Source organism: Callorhinchus milii, unplaced genomic scaffold (genome assembly GCF_018977255.1).
Source record: "Callorhinchus milii isolate IMCB2004 unplaced genomic scaffold, IMCB_Cmil_1.0 Scaffold2, whole genome shotgun sequence".
Lineage (NCBI taxonomy): Eukaryota > Metazoa > Chordata > Chondrichthyes > Chimaeriformes > Callorhinchidae > Callorhinchus > Callorhinchus milii.
In genome coordinates, this window is record NW_024704743.1 from 90,343,818 (window position 1) to 90,363,426 (window position 19,609).

At 46.0% G+C, this 19,609-nt stretch overlaps 1 protein-coding gene across 1 annotated transcript in view; it reads right to left on the bottom strand.

Moving 5' to 3' along the window:
- Positions 1 to 14,672: 14,672 nt before the first annotated feature.
- LOC121848084 (basic proline-rich protein-like) overlaps positions 14,673 to 19,609 on the bottom strand; it is a 5,026-nt gene continuing 89 nt past the window's right edge. Inside the window, exons 2-7 of the mRNA XM_042331661.1 lie at positions 19,410 to 19,554; positions 19,246 to 19,292; positions 19,024 to 19,100; positions 17,327 to 17,632; positions 16,488 to 17,278; positions 14,673 to 14,748 (exon numbers count right to left, since the gene is read on the bottom strand). Of these exons, the coding sequence (XP_042187595.1) occupies positions 14,673 to 14,748; positions 16,488 to 17,278; positions 17,327 to 17,632; positions 19,024 to 19,100; positions 19,246 to 19,292; positions 19,410 to 19,554 (1,442 nt within the window). The remainder of the gene's footprint in view (positions 14,749 to 16,487; positions 17,279 to 17,326; positions 17,633 to 19,023; positions 19,101 to 19,245; positions 19,293 to 19,409; positions 19,555 to 19,609) is intronic.

Below are 19,609 nucleotides of genomic sequence, written 5' to 3' on the forward strand. Positions count from 1 at the left end.
TATTCGTTCACTGAAACAGTGTTTGCATAGATTTGTTCTGAATTTATCCCCCTTCAATCGTAGGCCATGTCCTCTGGTTCTACTATTCTGAACAAGTTGAAACAGCCTGTCATGATCTATATTGTTTCGCCTCTTTCAAATCTTAAAGATAGCAATCATGTCGCCTCTCAATCTTCTCTTTTCCAGCGTGAACATGCCCAATTTACTTAGTTGCTCCTCATAGTCCAGTCCTTCCATTCCCTCAATCATTTTGGTTACCCTACTCTGTATCTTCTCGATTTCTCCAATATCCTTTTTGTACTGCGCCGCCCAGAACTGTACACAGTACTCTAAGTATGGTCTCACCAATAATTTATATGTAACAGTAACAGATATACGAATATGTAACAGATACTTGAAGTCTACAGAAATGTAAACCCTGTGTAACTTCACAATCTAAAATTATTTTTTTCACAAATTTTCTCTTCCAATTTTCTCTCTCCCTCCCCTCTTTCTCTTGAAGGCGCTTGATTCCCTCCTGTTGCGAAGGAGGTTCACAGGTGGCCCTTCAATATTTCACTGAAGTGACCATTATTTAAATGAGATTTGACAACAAGTGTAAGTAATCTTCAATCACAGGGGGCATTGCAAACCAAATCTTATACTATTATCACCCAGTTTACTTTCCAGCTCCGGATAGTGATCAGAGGAGGAACAGCTGGCCGATTTAACCCTCCCTAGCCCAGAGGAACTGAGCCCAACTGTAGTCCCCCAACAGCTGTCCGGCTCATAACACCCAATTCAATCAGACAGGGATATGAGCCTGCAACCGTGATGAGTCAGTCTGTATGACAGCGCATTTATGAGCTTTATCAAAGCACGCAATTTATATTCCTCCAAAAATGCATGCCAATATTGTAATTACCCGTAAGCAAGCAACTCAGACCTTATTAACAATTCAGTGCTAAATTGTGGTGCGTGAAAGCCCTTTGTAGTTTGCCTAGTTACTGGGTAACTGTATGATTGATATAAAAGTGCAGTTACTGTATACATGAATGAGCAAGTGTATAATCTCAGTGCAGCTCTAGAGAATTGTGATCGATGGAGTTCCTGATAGTGAGCAGTAGCTCTTAAACGTTGTATGAGAGAATAATAATAACAATAATAATTGTTCAAATTATTCTCAAATTACCAACCCATCTCCAACCTCCCTTTCCTTTCAAGGTCCTGGAACAAGTCGTTGCTTCCCAGCTTTGTTACTTTCTCTCCCACCACTCCCTTCACAAATCCCTCCAATCGGTTTCCATGCCGCACACAGCACAGAAATAGCCCTGGACAAAGTTACAAATGACATTTTGTCCATCTGCGACCAGGGCTCCCTCTGCCTCCTCGTCCTCCTTGACCTCTGCACTGCCTTCGATACCACTGACCACTCTATCCTTCTCCACTGCCTCTCCTGTTACCTCAACTTTCATGTTCTGTCCTTGAATAGTTCCGATCCTACCTCTCACACCATCTCCACTTCATCTCCTCTAGCCCCGCACTGTCTCATGCAACATTCCTCAGGCTCTGTACTTGGTCCCCTCCTCTTCATTATCTATATGCTCCCTCTTAGTGACATCATCCGCAGACACGGGGTCAACTTCCATATGTATGCGATGACATCCAACTCCTTCTCTCTGCCTACACCCTCCTCTCCAGGATCACTGCTGTCCTGACAGAATGTCTGTCCGACATCAAGTCCTGGATGAGAGCTAACTTTCTTCAGTTGAACATCAACAAGACCGAGCCTTCAGCCACTCTGCCCCCACCCTCTGGAACTCCATCCTGCAGTCCCTTGACCTTGTCCCTCCCCCTGCCTCCTTCAAGACCCTTCTCAAGATACTCCTCTTCGACCGTGCCTTCGTTCACCCTCCTTCCCACCCTGCCCTGCACCCTCCCCGATCCCAACCCTCAGCTCAGGTCTGAAACACTTATTGTCCAGTACCTTGGGAAGTCCTCCCGATGTGAAAGGCGCTATATGAATGTAATTTTGTTGTTGTTGTAATTCTTACATTTGACATAGCGTCTTTTCATGTCCTCAAGACATCTCAAAGCACTTCACACAATGCCAGCCAGTTCCCATGTTACAAAATGGCATTGCATATGCACAGTTGATCATTGTGGTGTGTTAGCTTGCCTTGGCTGTCCACAGGCTCAGTGAATGGGGTGCAACCTTAACAATGTTTTAACCATAAATAAACCTATAAAGAGCGATATAACCGGGCTGAACTGAACAACAACTTGTGTTTATATGAGCACCTTCACTCGGGATAGCATCTTGGAGCGCTGCAGAATAGCAGAGTTGGACACTGAGTGAGGCAGAGGGGTAAGGTGATCATGTGTGCGGTCAAAGAGGATCTTGCAACTTCAATTTAGTAACTCAAATGTACTGGAGGATGACCTTTGACGCTCTCCGCAACAACAAAGTGGTCTCAATGGTCATGCATGGGAAGGTAAGCCCGAGTGCTGCCTCTTTGATTGCCAGCTTTGACTGGCAGTTAGCAACACAGTTGATGTATTCAGTAAACCCATTTGTCCCATCAACACCAGTCAAGTACTTTGATTCCTGAGCCAGAAGTCAAATGCATAATTCAGCTTCACAGACATTGTCACCGAGAAAGTGTTGGGAAGGTTGAAGGGATCCACATATCCGTGAGCAAATCCGATTACAACTGGAATTGATAGGTTATGAATTACTCATTTAACTTCTTGTGATACCTTTTCCTCCTTCCCAGTTTGTGAATAGCCCGTTCTGGATGTTCAGTGTCAGTGCAAGTGTACAAGGAAGGTTTTTGATCACAACAGTAAGCTGAAACCACGGCACTGACTGCATAGAGGTTTTCAGATCTCCATGTTTAATACAAATGTTGAGCAGGCAAAAATTGTAGCTCTCATCACATCACTCATTCCAAATATGTCATTGCATATTTGGAAGAGGGAAGAAATTCAACATTTGGCCTGGGGAGAGGGAGAGAGAGTCAAACCCCACCTTCCCCGTAACTGTTTTCGGCCGCACCTTTGGTTGGTGTGATAATCATCACCAATATCAATATCACATTTTGACCATTTACATTTCAAAAACAAACTTGTGAGCCACCGCAGGCAGTTAAAGACAAAGAAGGAAAGTCAGCATTTTGAATCAAAAGTTCACTTATACTAAAAGAACAAAGTATAAATAAAATATAGATGGGGAAAAATGCCATCAGTTTTCCACTGAAATTCATTTAGGATTGGCGTTATAACTTTAAGAGCATTTTGATGATTTAGGAGTGTTCCATGGTAACTTGACACAATAACAACTGGATTTATACAGTGATCTTCACACAGAGTAACGTATTAAAAGTAAATCACAGAGATGGTGCCAGATACCAAGCAGGAAGAATGGTGGAGGATAGTGGAGAGATGTAACCACAGGCACGGTGGAAGAGGTAAATTTTTTGAGGAAGCTTTTAACGACAGATAACGAGGGGGCAGGTGAAGGCAGAGAGGGAGAGAGAGTAAAGACATAGTGGTTGAATACTGAGCAGACAACGAACATGCAACAGGCCCAGGTTTGCCGAGTGGAAGGGTAAGCACATGTGTGAGGCTGGAGACAACAATAACAAAATTACATTTGTATAGCGCCTTTCACGTCGGGAGGACATCCCAAAGCGCTGGACAGACAGGGTTACGGACCCGAGCTGAGGGTCAGGATGGGGGAGGGGGGAGGGAAGCAGGGAGATCGAAAGCATGGTCGAAGAGGAGGGTTTTGAAGGTGGCGAGGGAGGGGGCGAGACGAGGGACTGCTGGATGGAGTTCCAGAGGGTGGGGGCAGAGTGGCGGATGGCCCGCCCATTAATAGTGGGGGGAGCAAGGCATAGGACGTGAAGCAGGCCGGAGACAGCTGAGCGGAGGGAGTGAGCAGGGTGTTAGGGGGTTAGAAGGTCGGAGAGGTAGGGAGGAGCAAAACTGTGGAGGGCTTTGAAGGTGAGGCCCAGGATCTTGAACTGTATCCTCTGTGTGATGGGAAGCCAGTGGAGTCGAGTGACGATGGGGGTGATAGGGTCACAGAGCCTGGTGCAGGAGACAACACGGGCTGCAGAGTTCTGGATGATCTGCAACCTGTGGAGGGAGGAGTTGGGGAGGCCGACAAGCAGCGAGTTTGCATAGTTGAGCCTCGATGTAATGAAGACATGTGTGAGGGTTTCAGCAGCCTGCGGTGTGAGACAGTGTCGGAGCCGGGCGACGTTGCGGAGGTGGGGGAAGGCAGAGCAGGTCTTGGCGCAGATGTGGGTAGAAAGGATAGTTTCAATCACAGAGGCAATCACAGAGGGAGGGGCAACAATGTGTAGGGATTTGTAAGTGAGAATGGGGATCCTAAAGTTAATCCGCGGGCAGATAGGAAGACAGTCAGGGATAGCAAGGTGTGGGGTGGAAATGGTGGGGTAATGGGCAAATGAAGCTTCGTGCAGGAAAGGATACGAGCAGCCAGATTTTGGAATCAGCTGAGGCTTGTGAGTGGTAGCGCTAGGGATGCTGGCAAGGAGGGCTGAAGGGAATTAAGGCTCATCCAGGGGCTTGATGTCTGACATGCAAGCAGTCAGAACATCAGTGAAACTGGAATCAATAATGGAAGCAGAGAGGTAGTTTTGGGTGTCAAGCTAGTACAGCGCACCGTTGAGTCTTAGGACAGAGTATAGAGCCAAGAATCTCGTCAGAATCACATCATTATTTGTATAGTGCCTTTCATGTCGGGAGGACGTCCCAAGGCGCTGGACAGTCAGTGTTTCAGATCCATTCTTTCTTTTTGAAAGAAAGGACGGTCGAAGAGGAGGATCCTATCCTATTAAAACTTGTAAGAAGCTCTATACATGGTCAGTTCATGCAGAGCGATTCTGAAAATAATATTGATAATACATTAATAAAGCCACTTTAGCATCAGGAATGGCTATAGTACTGCAAAACCCTTAACTACTAAAATAAATATTAAATACGTCGAAATACAGCGTGAACTTCACTTTCCTGTCAATCCCCTATCCATCTGGGTCCTACTTTAGCTTTGTAATTATCATTTTACTTTTGCCCTACCTAATGTATCTGATCTCTCTCTCCTATCTTTTTGAAACTTGTAAAAATTATGTTTGAACTTTTCTAAATGACACCCCACAAGATGTAGCTTGATCTTATCGGATGTGAATGCCACCCCACTTTGGAAACAAAATTTATGATGGTGAATAATAGGAACTATGTAACTCATCTTCCACTATGAAACCTTAAAAAACCCATGACACTATTCAAAAAGAGAAAGATGGTACTCCCAGGGTTCTTCATGGCCAGGCTCTTTGTGAGAGATTGCTGTGTCCAAATTGATGGCCACATTTGGCTACAGATAGAGTCACCAATTTAATAGTAATTATTGTAAAGGGCTTTGAGTTGTTTCAACGTTATCGGCACTATATCAAATGTAAGAATTATTTTTATTTCAATGTACATCCAACTGACATCCTGAATCAGTAATGACAATTTAGTTGAATTGTGGTCATTGGAATTAACTTTGGTTTCTTACTACTGGCAGGATTGCAGTTGCGATCAGAGTATGAACTAGCCCAAAATATTGTATGCTGTGAACACGTTTGAATCTTTTTGGTGGTGAGAGTGACTCCTTGCTTCACCGCCACTGCAGACATTACAGTCACCTGCTCACATTCCAGTCCTACAACCTCATTTCCTGAACAACCAACTCGGAGCTATAAAATTGTAATTGTTTCCTCAGGCTCTAAATTGGACTCTGATTACCTTATGAGATTGCCATTCCAAATCTCATCCACGCACAGTGTGGGTAAGCCAACAAACTGAAGTCATTTATTCTAATGAAATATTTTCTAACATGGGGGGTGGGGGTTCTCTGAGGAATCTCTTTGCTGATTACTAAAAACATAACAAAAAGCATTTACAACAATAAACAATGATAATCCTTGCACTTGGTATAGCATCCTTTACATCAGAATGACATCGCAATGCACATTACCGGATATATTTTTTGTTAGCCAGGTTTCTGACACATGGAAACACGTCACCATGCTTAAGAGTATCCAAATCAAACAAAGTTCCATGTAAGTCACTAACACTTGGCAATTCCCATGTTTTGCATATTGGATCCCCAGAGGAACAACAACAACACAATTACATTTGTCTACACATCCTGCTTACCTAATACCCAACGAGTATTAGAGGCAATTGGCCAGAGACAAGGCTTGGGAACTCTGAATGTGCTTTAGAGGCAACTGCTGGAGTCCAGCCAGCTAAACCCACACAGCTAGCCATTGAAAGCACAATCTGGTAAGCTTCCCATTGCTTGTCCAGCTAGGACCAACCTAACCTTTAGGGATTTGATTTGCAGTGTTAGGATATACTGTAAAGTGCAGTGACTGTATTTTTTATTAGACAAACAGAGCAGCCAATTTTCACACACCAATGACCCACAAACAGTAATGAAGTGGACGACCAGTTTAATTTGGGGGATTGTTGGCCAGAGAGGCGGAAGAAACTCCCTTTGCTTTACGAATAATGCCACGATATCTTTAATGTCAACTTGAATAGTGATAAAGGACCTCAGTTTAATATCTCATCTAGGGATGGCACCTCCAACAAGGCACCCCCCCACCCACCACAGTCCTGGAGTGTCACTAGTTCAACGTTCCAATAAAGGGCTTGTATCCAAATCTTTCTGACTTAGAGGCAAGAGTGCTACTGAGCCTGCTTGACACACATTTGTTATAGACCATATTCTGTTCTTCCCACAGATTGCTTTATACTGTAGCTTCGTATCTTTCATGTGGACTGATTTTCACAATAATAAATATATTAAAGTGAACTGCTTGTTCCCAACTGATGTTGAAGAGATGATAATAAAATAGATTGAAACAAATGGTTCCTGACTCAGCCTTGGTATTAAGAGCATCATTGTTGGTGCGTCATTAAGTACAACATCTGTTGTAAGGTACACACCTACATATATGCACAAGAGTGATAAATGTTTGGAACAATTTATCAAGTGGGGTAGCAACAGCAAAACATTAGGGGCATTCAGAAAAAAAGTGTATTCTATGTTAGGTAGGATATGTTGCAAAAGTGAAGGGCTTCACTGGGCAAAATGACCTTTTCCCAACCTTGACTTTGCTATGTCCTTAGGCAATAAACTCTGAGACCTTTTTGAAATGAAATCTTGTTTCCCACAACAGAGGTGAACTATTTCAGGAGATTCAGTCTATCAGGAACAAGCAAGCTAGGATGTACATGATTTGCATACATTAAATTATGCACAACCAAAATAGAAAGATCAGCATTTATAAAGCAAAGACAATGGCTTAGGCAAGAGAGACAAAAAAAGTAAGGAAAGGAAAGCAAAAAATATTGCAAAAACTTACATCTATGAAAAGTAGCTTCAGAAAATGAAAGTAAATATTTTAAAAGTACAAGTTGGCCAGAAACAGAGTAAGTAAAGCATTGAGTTTTACTAGAAATTAACATTTTTAAAAATAAATTTAAATAATAAGGCCTGCGTTGTTTCTCACTCCGCTTATCTCCTTCCTTAATTTCCTCTTGGGTTCAGTTCCAGGATCGACAACCGCTCTACATTAGGTCAGAGACAGCTCAAGAGGCAGCATGGTGTACACGAAGTTCTCTGCACAAGACCTACTTAACATGGCAAGAATTTTCTGGCAGAAAATCATCACTTTGCCCCCATTTTACCGGATGAGCGCACTTTCAACCTCACAGTGTATGTCAGCAAACTATTCAACTGCTATGAGGCAGCACAGCACAGCTGAGCCCAAACCTATCCTCATCCAACACTCATACAGGCACAATCCAGTTGGAGAGCCATTAGGAGTGGGAATCCTGGTTAATTTTTCCTTTATCCTTAACCTAAGGTGCTAAAGCCAACTGTATCATCCTAATTGCTATTCCAATTGAGATAAGTCAACTCAGCACAGATAGGGATTTGAACCTGTAATGGTTATGAATGGCAAAAAGCACCTCCTCAACCAGCTTTCCTCTCAGTGTCAAATTACAAAGTGAAACATCAGCTTCAGCTGCTACACTGAGGCACTATTCGGCACCAATGTTAGAAGCCTTAAATGATCCTTACATTTAATAAAGCACCTTTCAGGTTGGGACAATGTTTCAAAGCATTTACGGGATTTACTGTAAAGTGTGGTAACTGTTTTTCAGGCAACTGAATAAACCAGCAAATGTAACAACCAACAACAGGTTCTACACACTCACAGTGACAATAAACCATTTGCTGATGGAATACCAACTAGTTAGGTAATATGCAACAATGTACTTTGTACCAATGGAGTCAAACAATGTAAACAGACAAAGAAGACCTGTGGATGCAGGAACAGCAATAAAGTACACATGTTACAATGTACCTACAGTATTATGAATATAGTTATTTGCTATCATGTTGTTATGTTGCATACATAAATTAGATTTTCAAACTATCAAATCTGCTGTATATTTCACTCATAATATTCCCATCATTAAATATTTTAGAAATGGCAATGCAACTAAGAACAGATTTGGTTAAAACCTCACATCCGGTCCATTGCTAAGATCACCGTTTTCCATCTTTGGAACATTGCCCGCTTATGCCCTTATCTCACCCACAGCTGCTGAAATAGCCATTCATACCTTCATCACTTCGATGGAGAGATCTTTCTGTGATGACAATCATGAAAATCCTGTCATTTACACAGATGACAGGCTTGCATATAGACACTTTTCTAGATCTACAGACAATGAGGCCTCCACAGTTCTAGTGCTTTAAATATGATGACAACCATTCATTACTACAGTGTTTTATAAATGGACAATGCAACTTGCTGGAACTGTAGTGGGGTGTTGGTGGGAGCCCTAAAACTTGAGTCAGGAGGTCACTGATCACTATTTGGTGACAAAACACATCTCAACAGTGATTCTCTCACATTGTTGAATAATCCACCAGAACTCATTAGCTAGCTCACACAAGTTGGATGTCCACTTGGGCGAGGAATCAGAGGGTGTTTGGAACCGGGAACCAATACCTTAACGTAAATCACTGCCTTTTGGAGAGAAGAGAAAATTGGCAGGGAAAATATAGCACTTCTGTATCATCCAGAACCACTTCACAACCTTAACAGCATTTTAGCTCCTGTCTAAAATAAAAAAATACACCCAGCTTTTATTATTTTAGTTACTTGCTTAATTTATGAAACTCGACAGAATACATGATGAGGAGTGTGAGATATAATGTGTCTATCACTTGTTACTGCTCGCAACGCAGGTACAAGACTCTGAGTCTGTCCTGGCCAGTACCTCAGCTATTTACACTTGCTCCTGGCAGAAATTGTGTGTTTCATGGGTGAAAATTTGGGACTGGATAGTTTTATAAATAAATGAAAACATGTAAATGAATATCCTTGACTGCAGGATAAACAAAGCTGTCTGTGTTTTGAGAACAAGATAAAAAAAATTTTTTAAGTTCAAATAAATGTTGGCTTTAAACCCACTTTATGCAAAATTAAGAAGCAGGTGGTGATTACAGACAGAGGCGCAGGGGAGGGGGGTAACTTCTACTCATTGCTTAAGGGGCTGTAATTTCATCTCCCACTCAAAACAAAATACTGGGAGGAAGGAAAATAAGTCTAAACAACTTCTGGCTTTTCCTGCTTCTTCAACAGTGATCTGCTCACGACACTGTTTGGAGAAAACTGGCACAAAGGAGTTACTATTTCTGACTGTGTGAAGGAGTTGAATTAATGCGCACAATTAAAATAAGATGCTTCAGGTACTCTGGGTTAAGAACTATTTTTAAACTAATACCTGCTTTTCATAAATAGTTTATGGAGAAGAGGAAGCAGACTTCACTGAGTGTTTGGAAGACACAAACTGAAAGTTGTTTGGATCTGGAATGCATTGCCTGAAAGGGTAGTGGAAGACGATTCGATAACAGCTTTCAAGAGAGAAGTAAATAGATATTTGAGGAGGACAAATTTGCAGGGCTATGGGGAGAGAGTGGGGGAGTGGGATTAATTTGGATAGCTCTTTCAAATAGCCGGCATTGACACGATGGGCCGAATGGCCTCCTCCTGTGCTGTATAATTCTATGATTCTAAGTTCTTCAAACTATATGGTCTTTTTCCTCTGAGTGGATATGAGTCACAGCATCCAACTGAACAACTACTGTACTACATGGACAGGAAAGAGGCTAGTTTTATTTGAACTTTATCTGAGTCAGTGTTGCCAGATGAATGGACCACTCACTAAATTGAAAAACAACTCCCGACATGAATCATCAATATAGAAGCACAAGCAAGAAACAATGACCAGCATGTGAGTAATCCAATCATGAGCATGAATGCATTCAAATTGCACACCAAAAGGTAACCCCAGTGAACCAGTGGGAGGGATGAGAAAGGTTTATTCTATTTGAATAAGGGCGGGAATGTGCTTCAGTTTATCCTGTGATGCCAGCCAGGGAGAATGCACTTGAAAATGTAACATTTTGTGCAGTGTTAACTAAGCAATGAGAAACTACAGTGAAATACAAAGAATTTGTAAATTGCAATTGATTTTTCATTCTGCCTATTTTGTACTATGCCCACTGAATATTAGTGTTGGAGGACAGAACATTCTACTCCTTGCACCATTTAAAATCCATTATTTATTAGTTAAAATTGTATTACAATTATTTATAAGTACGAAGGAATAAATTTGCTAACTTTAGCAAATGGAAGAGAATAGTATTCAGCCCACAACAATGAATTTACAACATAAAGTGCATTGAGCAGAATAGTCCCCACTACGTTTAAGCCGTATAGCCTGAGGCTATCATCAATGTGGAACTTCAACAGAACCTAGCGTTGAGAACTCTATAGAAAGCATTGCCAATGAGTGTCATATGGCTTTAGAAAATACTTCTTGATTTTAACTTCCAATATACATACAGTTGGACCTAAAATATGTGACTGCAACCCATTTCGAGATGTTTTGATGTGCTGTTTGTCCCTTTACTTCCACACTGCAATTCAAATGTAATCTTTCAAAGAAACATACACTTAACACAACACTTGGGCCAGATTATAATTATTGCTCAAAATGAGGAACAAAAGTTACTTTTGCCACAACAGATGGAAATTTAGGCCTTATTACAAAGGCAGGTGCTGTTTCTAATTTTTCCACCAATTAAGATTTCCAGTATAAAGATTTTGTACTTGTGAGCAATGTTCATCAATTAGAACTACAGAACCACAAATGTTGCAAATGTTTCCCTGTCGTCAGGAGAAATTTAATTATTTTTAAACACTCTTGCACCAGCAGCTCCAACAATAATAATCCTTGCATTTGATAAGAACACATTATCACGTCTTCGAGACGTCTCAAAGTGCTTCACCAAATACACTGTAAAGTGAATTGACTGCATATTTTGTGGGCAAAATGCGGCAGCCAATTGTGCACAGCAGTGTCCCACAAACAGTCGTGGATTGAAGTGACCAATTTATTATTTTTTTTTGAAGGAATTATTACCCCCAGAAAAGCGATCCGCCAATTGGCTAACAACCAGGTTCCTACTTACTGCTTGGTAAACAGTGTAGCAAAATTCACCAATGTTTCTTTCTTGTCTTTCAGAAGTTAATTTCTTACTGCGCTTTGAGCTCCACATTGGTGTAAGGAAGGGAGGAGGGAAGAAGGAATGCGGTAGTACTACTGACAATATCTATATAGAAAATAATAGATACCTGGAGTGATTACTAGGCAGTAATCCCATCAAGAGAAGGGTGGAGGGGGTTCAGATGACAGCGTGATTCACAGAGAGTAAAGTACAAGCAGTTTATAACAGGCATCTGAACCCAGAGATGAAATTACAGACTTGAAGTCACCCTTGTGCATCTTTTTTTTCTTTTAATAATACATGCCGAATTGCAGGGTGGTTTTCTGGGAATGTTTGCACCAACATCAGATGTCTTAAGAGATAGGAACCACCAATGATATATACACATTACACATTACTGACATATAATTGTAATAATAATCCTTGAGTTTGATACATTGCTTTTCACATCAAGAGGACGTCTCAAAGTGCTTGACAGGATTTACCATGAAGTCCAGCGACTATGTGTTTTGCAGGCAAATATTGATATCCAGGCTGCTGACAAATTCACAATGACAATCAATGTCAATTTTTCAACTGATAATCGATAGCTGCTCACCCAGAAATAAAAGTCACATAGATTACATTTTTATAGTAGTTTATCATGTTGAAACATCAAAAAAGTGTTTCAGAGATAATTATTGTCAAATGTAGCGACTGTTCTTGTAGGCAACCATCTATCCGAACAAAGTCTAACAAAGAGGTAAGTGATTAATTAATTAATCTGAAAAATTGCTGGTCAGAGACATACAAGATTTCATATCACTCATGCAATGCAATGAGAAAAGGTATAGTGCATTGTCAAAGGTATTTCCGCTCTGAGACGCTACCTTGCATGGAGGGCGCTATTTAAGCACAACTTGTTGTTGTTGTATGAATGGCACAACTTTCTGGCCTAACTGCTTACAAATACATATTGTTTTACAAAGAGGGATATAAAAATGTGCCCTATAAAAGTTATTGTTGCATCTTAGGCCACAACTGCATTAAAAGTAACTTGAAGAAGTACTTGAGGAAGAATAATATTAAGTGGGAAAGAGCAGGGAAAAGAGATTTAAGTAAATAGATCTAGTGGAAAAGTTAATACCAGCAAACGCCTAATGAGTCAAATGGTCTCATTCTGTGCTATAATCTTTCAAGGATATTATGAATCAAATTTCAGGTCCTCAGTTATATCCTGGTTATGTGCTGAGAAATGATACTACTTTTTAAAGGAAGAATTAATAGAAACAATTTTTTTTAGAATGCTACCATTTTTGATGCATTTGTTGCGTCAGCCTGGCTCAGTTGGTAGTGCTCTCTCCTTGGAGTCTCCTTCAGTTCAGTCCCACTTCAGGACCTGAAATTCATAGTCTAAGATGACTTCAATGCAGTGTGGGGCTGCTACAATGTTGGAGGTGCCATCCTTCGGATGAAACATTAAACCAAGGCCCTGTGTGCCTGTTCAGGTGGACAGTTAAGATCCCATGGCACTATGCAAAAAAGAGAAGGGAGTTTGTCCCAGTGTCCTGGCCAACAATCACCCAAATAAAATTGGTCACTCACATCATAGCTATTTCAAATTCTCGAATTCAAGATCCTCACCCTCACCTACAAGGCCATTCACGGCCTTGCTCCCTCCTACCTCTCCAACCTACTATCCCCCTACCTACCCGCCCGTACCCTCCGTTCCTCTGGCTCCGGTCTGCTCCACATCCCCCGCCCCAACCGCCCTACTATCGGTGGTCGGGCCTTCAGCCTCTCAGCCCCGAGGCTCTGGAACTCCATCCCCCAGTGCCTTCGCCGCTTCCTCCCTTTCCTCCTTCAAGGCCGGTCTCAAGACCTTTCTCTTTGACCGTGCCTTCAGCTCTCTTCTCGACTCTCTACCCCCTCCTCGCTCCTCCCTTCCCTCCCCTCACCCTGACCATTTCCCCCCTGCTCGGGTCCTGACCCAACTGTACAGCGCCTTGGGACGTCCTCCCGACGTGAAAGGCGCTCAATAAATGGAATCTTGTTGTTGTTGTATTTGTGGGATATTGCTGTGTGCAAATCAGCTGCCAGGTTTGCCCACAAAACAACTGCATTTTACAATACATCCTGTGAAGCACTTTGAGACATTCTCTAACGTGAAAAGTGCTAAGGATTATTATAGTTTCAATCTCGTTTGCCCTTTTCATTTCCATTAACTGGATAGGGTTTAACCAATATGCATTTCTTGTATACCAGCAAGAAAATGCAAATAACAAACACAACTGTTATGATATTAAACCCCATCAATAAATATTATATGCATATGTAAAATATATGTATTGTATAATTACTCTTAGAACTCCAAATCAGCCTAAGCACACTTGAAACTAGCAAACAAATAAAACACTAATTTATTTTCATCAAGATTTTGTTCTCAAAAGTAGCTCATGGTATAAAAAGCTCAAACAACTTGAAATGTACCAATCAAGTCATTGAGCCAACCACTAACCTGTGCCAGTAGCACTGATGAGATGTTAATCATTGTGTATTTTCAATACAAATATATGTATATATCATATATAAATCGTGAGACTGTCTAATGAAAAAGATATAGGATTGGAATACTATGCTCAAACCACTCAAACTGATTGGCATCAGTTAGGACAGTCTTCTGGCTATACCACAGAACTCTAATTCCTAAAATGAGTTTGATACAAATGTTACTTAGTTCCATTTCCAAAAGCATACAAGCTGATCTGAATATGAATTTGTCAAATTCACTTTCAATTTTTTTCAATCACAGTACATTGTAGGTTATTCTAATTGCACTTCATGCCATGAATTCATGGATGAGAACTCAGCCTTGACTGCTCTGTTCAGTAAGTTTACTGGATTTGATATAATCCTAAAATATATTTCGCTTTTAAGTTTGAATTTCATTTTTAATTCATGTTATTTAATATTAAAATTCAGGGACAAATTTGCTATTTTTACCAAACAATGCAGAAATAGCGCCGCATCATCAAATTCACTGCCTGGAGGACATAGCACCAAATAACACCTTTAGAAACCAGACATTTTTGGATGCACCTTCATAGCCTGATCTTCAAATCCAAGATAGTATTTACATGAAAGCATAGATGATGCATTTCCTTACACTGCTATCTTCTTATTTTTAAATAACATGTCAACTGCAAAATAAAACAAAATCAGAACATGGTCTCAGACAACAATAACAAAAAGCTTTGACAACAAAATGGAGTTAAGAAATGGTAGAAGTGTTCAATTTCAAGGGATTTTTTTCCTTTTAATGTTGCAATGCAACATTTTCATTCTAGATTGTATTGCATTTACCTGGGTACAAAACTTGATCATATTGTTGTCATTCGACCTTATACTGGAAGTGAGCACGAGGTGCCTTCAGTACAGTGGATACTATGCACCTACTATATAAACTGTCAATGTCATTCTATAACCCAAACACTAAAGCAGATTCACCAGTAGGTAACTAATACTTCATATTCTCTTTGCATTCTTTGAATCCGCAGACTAAATAATTAAAGACACTGAACCCAGCAACTTAATTTTACAAGAAAACATTACAGGAGCCAGTTAATTCTCTCCTTTCACAGGAAGCGGCAATGATTATTTGAACATTACAGCAACCATACATGTATCAAGAGCTGAAATAGCCAGTTGGAAGGAAATAGTATTTGGAAAATAGGGTTTGTTTGAGGGGAGGAGAATAATTGATGCAATCCCACAGAATAGATGCCAGTTATTTTAACAGGCCTAGTTGTAGCAGAGGCTGCTTCGCTTTATGTCTCTGCGAGACACAAGCTTCCAAAACGTTACCAAAATTACTTGATAAGAGAGTGAGTGACTTCTGATACCCCACAGTACTTTAGCTCATTTCTCTCTTACACTTACACACGCGCGCACACAAGAGACGTGTATTGATTGCCCCTCTGCTGCTGTCCAAGTTCTCTCTAATCTGTGGTATCAGTTATGGTCCAGAGCTGCTCTCTCTCTGGGCTGGTTGGACGAGGCTGCCTTTTGCTGTGACTCAGTCTGGGGCCGAGGCTCGGGAGTGACTCCTGCTCTCAGAGTGGCTCAGAGTGTGGTTCTACCTGTGGCTCTGGCTGTAGCTCTGGCTCTGGCTGTAGCTCTGGCTGTAGCTCTGGCTCTGGCTGTAGCTCTGGCTCTGGCTGTAGCTCTGGCTCTGGCTGTAGCTCTGGCTGTAGCTCTGGCTCTGGCTGTAGCTCTGGCTCTGGCTCTGGCTGTAGCTGTGGCTCTGGCTGTAGCTCTGGCTGTAGCTCTGGCTCTGGCTGTAGCTGTGGCTCTGGCTGTAGCTGTGGCTCTGGCTGTAGCTCTGGCTCTGGCTCTGGCTGTAGCTGTAGCTGTAGCTCTGGCTCTGGCTGTAGCTCTGGCTGTGGCTCTGGCTGTTTGATGACAGCCTGGTTGACAGTCGAGTTCTAGCAGTGCCTGCCCTGTCTGCCCTGCCTGTGCTGCCTGCCCTGCTTGCCCTGCCTGCCCTGCCTGTGCTGCCTGCCCTGCCTGTGCTGCTGCCCACCCTGCCCTGCCCGCCCTGCCCTGCCTGCCCGCCCTGCCTGTGTTGCCTGCCTGCCCTGCCTGCTCTGCCTGTGTTGCCTCCCTGCCCTGCCTGCCTCCCCTGCCCTGCCTGCCCTCCCTGCCCTGCCCTGCCTCCCCTGCCCTGCCTGCCTCCCCTGCCTCCCCTGCCTGCCTCCCCTGCCTGCCTCCCCTGCCCTGCCTGCTTCCCCTGCCTGCCCTCCCCTGCCTGCCTCCCCTGCCCTGCCTGCCCTCCCCTGCCTGCCTGCCCTGCCTGCCAGGCTCTCCAGTGCTGGCGCTGTCCGCCGCTGTGTGGTCCTGAATCATGTCACCGAGGCCGCTGTGAGGCACCAGCAGCCGCTGGGCTTCAGCTCGGTGTTGGGGCCGAGCTGTGCACACACACACAGGCGGGGAGACCCACTGCGGGGCTGGGGCTGGGGGGCTGGGGCTGGGGGGCTGCGGGGCTGGGGCTGGGGGGCTGGGGCTGGGGGGGCTGGGGGGCTGCGGGGCTGCGGGGCTGGGGGGCTGGGGGCTGCGGGGCTGGGGCTGGGGCTGGGGGCTGCGGGGCTGCGGGGCTGGGGGCTGCGGGGCTGGGGCTGGGGGGCTGCGGGGCTGGGGGCTGGGGGGCTGCGGGGCTGGGGGCTGGGGGGCTGGGGGGCTGGGGGGCTGGGGGCTGGGGGGGCTGGGGGGCTGGGGGCTGGGGGGCTGGGGCTGGGGGGCTGGGGGGCTGGGGGCTGGGGCTGGGGCTGGGGGGCTGGGGGGCTGGGGCTGGGGGGCTGGGGGCTGGGGGCTGGGGGGCTGGGGCTGGGGGGCTGGGGGGCTGGGGGGGGCTGGGGGGCTGGGGCTGGGGGCTGGGGGGCTGGGGCTGGGGGGCTGGGGGCTGGGGGGCTGGGGGCTGGGGGGCTGGGGGCTGGGGGGCTGGGGGCTGGGGGGCTGGGGCTGGGGGGCTGGGGGGCTGGGGCTGGGGGGCTGGGGGGCTGGGGGCTGGGGGGCTGGGGCTGGGGCTGGGGCTGGGGGGCTGGGGCTGGGGGGCTGGGGGGCTGGGGCTGGGGGCTGGGCTGGGGGCTGGGGCTGGGGCTGGGGGCTGGGGCTGGGGCTGGGGGGCTGGGGGGCTGGGGCTGGGGGCTGGGGCTGGGGGGGCTGGGGCTGGGGGCTGGGGGCTGGGGGCTGGGCTGGGGGCTGGGGGGCTGGGGGCTGGGGGGCTGGGGCTGGGGCTGGGGGGCTGGGGGGCTGGGGGCTGGGGGCTGGGGGCTGGGGGGCTGGGGCTGGGGCTGGGGGCTGGGGGGCTGGGGGGCTGGGGCTGGGGGGCTGGGGGGCTGGGGGGCTGGGGCTGGGGGCTGGGGGGCTGGGGCTGGGGGGCTGCGGGGCTGGGGGGCTGGGGGGCTGGGGCTGGGGGGCTGGGGGGCTGGGGGGCTGGGGCTGGGGGGCTGGGGGGCTGGGGGGCTGCGGGGTGGTTGTGGGGGGGGAGAGCAGGACACGGGGGGGGTATATATTATCCCAAAGATGTTCCCATCAACGTGCAAAAAGGAGAGCCACGAGCAGCACAGGACAGGACAGCTCTGCCCACCATACAACTCACACACACAATCATGAGATTCAATAATAAAATAAATAAAAACCTGCCCCCCCCCCCCAGAGCCAGAGCCAGTGCCCGGACTAACTGAGAGGCGGAAGATGGCGGCTGCAAACCCTAACCCAAGGCTTGTAGGCCAATTGGTCCACATGAAATACACAGAGAGAGAGAGAGAGAGAGAGAGTGTGTTCAGGTCCTCAATCCCAGTGCTTTGTTTCAGTGCGTTTGACATTTCTACACATTTTCTCTCTCTCTCTCTCTCTCTCTCTCTCTGTGCAATGTGATGGTGTGTGTGGTGATGTGTGTGCAATGTGATGGTGTGTGTGGTGTGTGTGCAATGTGATGGTGTGAGTGTGATGGTGTGAGTGTGATGGTGTGTGTGGTGATGTGTGTGCAATGTGATGGTGTGTGTGATGGTGTGAGTGTGATGGTGTGTGTGGTGATGTGTGTGCAATGTGATGGTGTGTGTGGTGTGTGTGCAATGTGATGGTGTGTGTGGTGATGTGTGTGCAATGTGATGGTGTGTGTGGTGTGTGTGCAATGTGATGGTGTGTGTGGTGTGTGTGCAATGTGATGGTGTGTGTGATGGTGTGTGTGGTGATGTGTGTGCAATGTGATGGTGTGTGTGGTGTGTGTGCAATGTGATGGTGTGTGTGGTGTGTGTGCAATGTGATGGTGTGTGTGTGATGGTGTGTGTGTGTGCAATGTGATGGTGTGTGTGTGATGGTGTGTGTGATGGTGTGTGAGTGTGGTGTGTGTGATGGTGTGTGATGGTGTGAGTGTGATGGTGTGTGTGATGGTGTGTGTGTGATGGTGTGAGTGTGATGGTGTGTGTGGTGTGTGTGATGGTGAGTGTGATGGTGTGTGTGTGATGGTGTGTGTGTGTGCAATGTGATGGTGTGTGTGTGTGGTGTGTGTGATGGTGTGTGTGTGCAATGTGATGGTGTGTGATGGTGTGAGTGTGATGGTGTGTGTGTGTGGTGTGTGATGGTGTGTGTGGTGTGTGTGATGGTGTGTGTTATGGTGTGTGTGATGGTGTGTGTGATGGTGTGTGCAATGTGATGGTGTGTGATGGTGTGAGTGTGGTGGTGTGTGAGTGCTGTTTGTGGGGATGCCCTTACCTGAGCATGGACTGTTCCTTCTCTTCCTCCTGGCGTTGCCTGTCCATAACGGCCAGGATGATCTTCCTCTCCTCCTCGGTCAGATGGCTGAGGTCCGGCAGGTCGGGCATGTCTGCGGGGGCCGGGGCCGGGGGTGGGGGTGGGGGGGGAGCGGGGGCTGAAGCTAGAAGATGAGGAGGGGGGGGAGCGGGGGCTGACTGGCGAGGACCCCGAGGCCCGAGAGGAGCCGACATGTTGAGTAATAAACACAGTAAGGATTGCACGGGGGGAGGGGGAGGGGGGGCAGCCCGGGGTTGCTGGTCGGGGGGGAGAGGCGCTGTGAGCGGCTGCGGGTGGACGAGGAGCCGCCGGAGGGGGAGGAGGAGGCGGCGGCGGAGGCGGAGGAAACTGCTCCCGTCACATCCAAATCATTTCCACCGCTCGTTGCAGTTCGCCTCATAATTCTCTCTCTCTCTCTCTCTCTATTTAGGCATTTGCACTTTAGGGGAAAGGGAGGGGGAGGGGGTGGGGGGGAGGGGGTGGGGGAGGGGGTGGGGGTGGGGGTGGGGGAGGGGGTGGGGGTGGGGGTGGGGGGGGGGGGGTGGGGGGGGGGAGGGAGAATCCGCGAAAAAAACCACCCCCTCTCCCAACAAAAAACCCTCCACAAACTATTAGTTAAGGAGCAGCGATGCATTCACTCCCTCCTTGTTCTCTGTGTGTCTG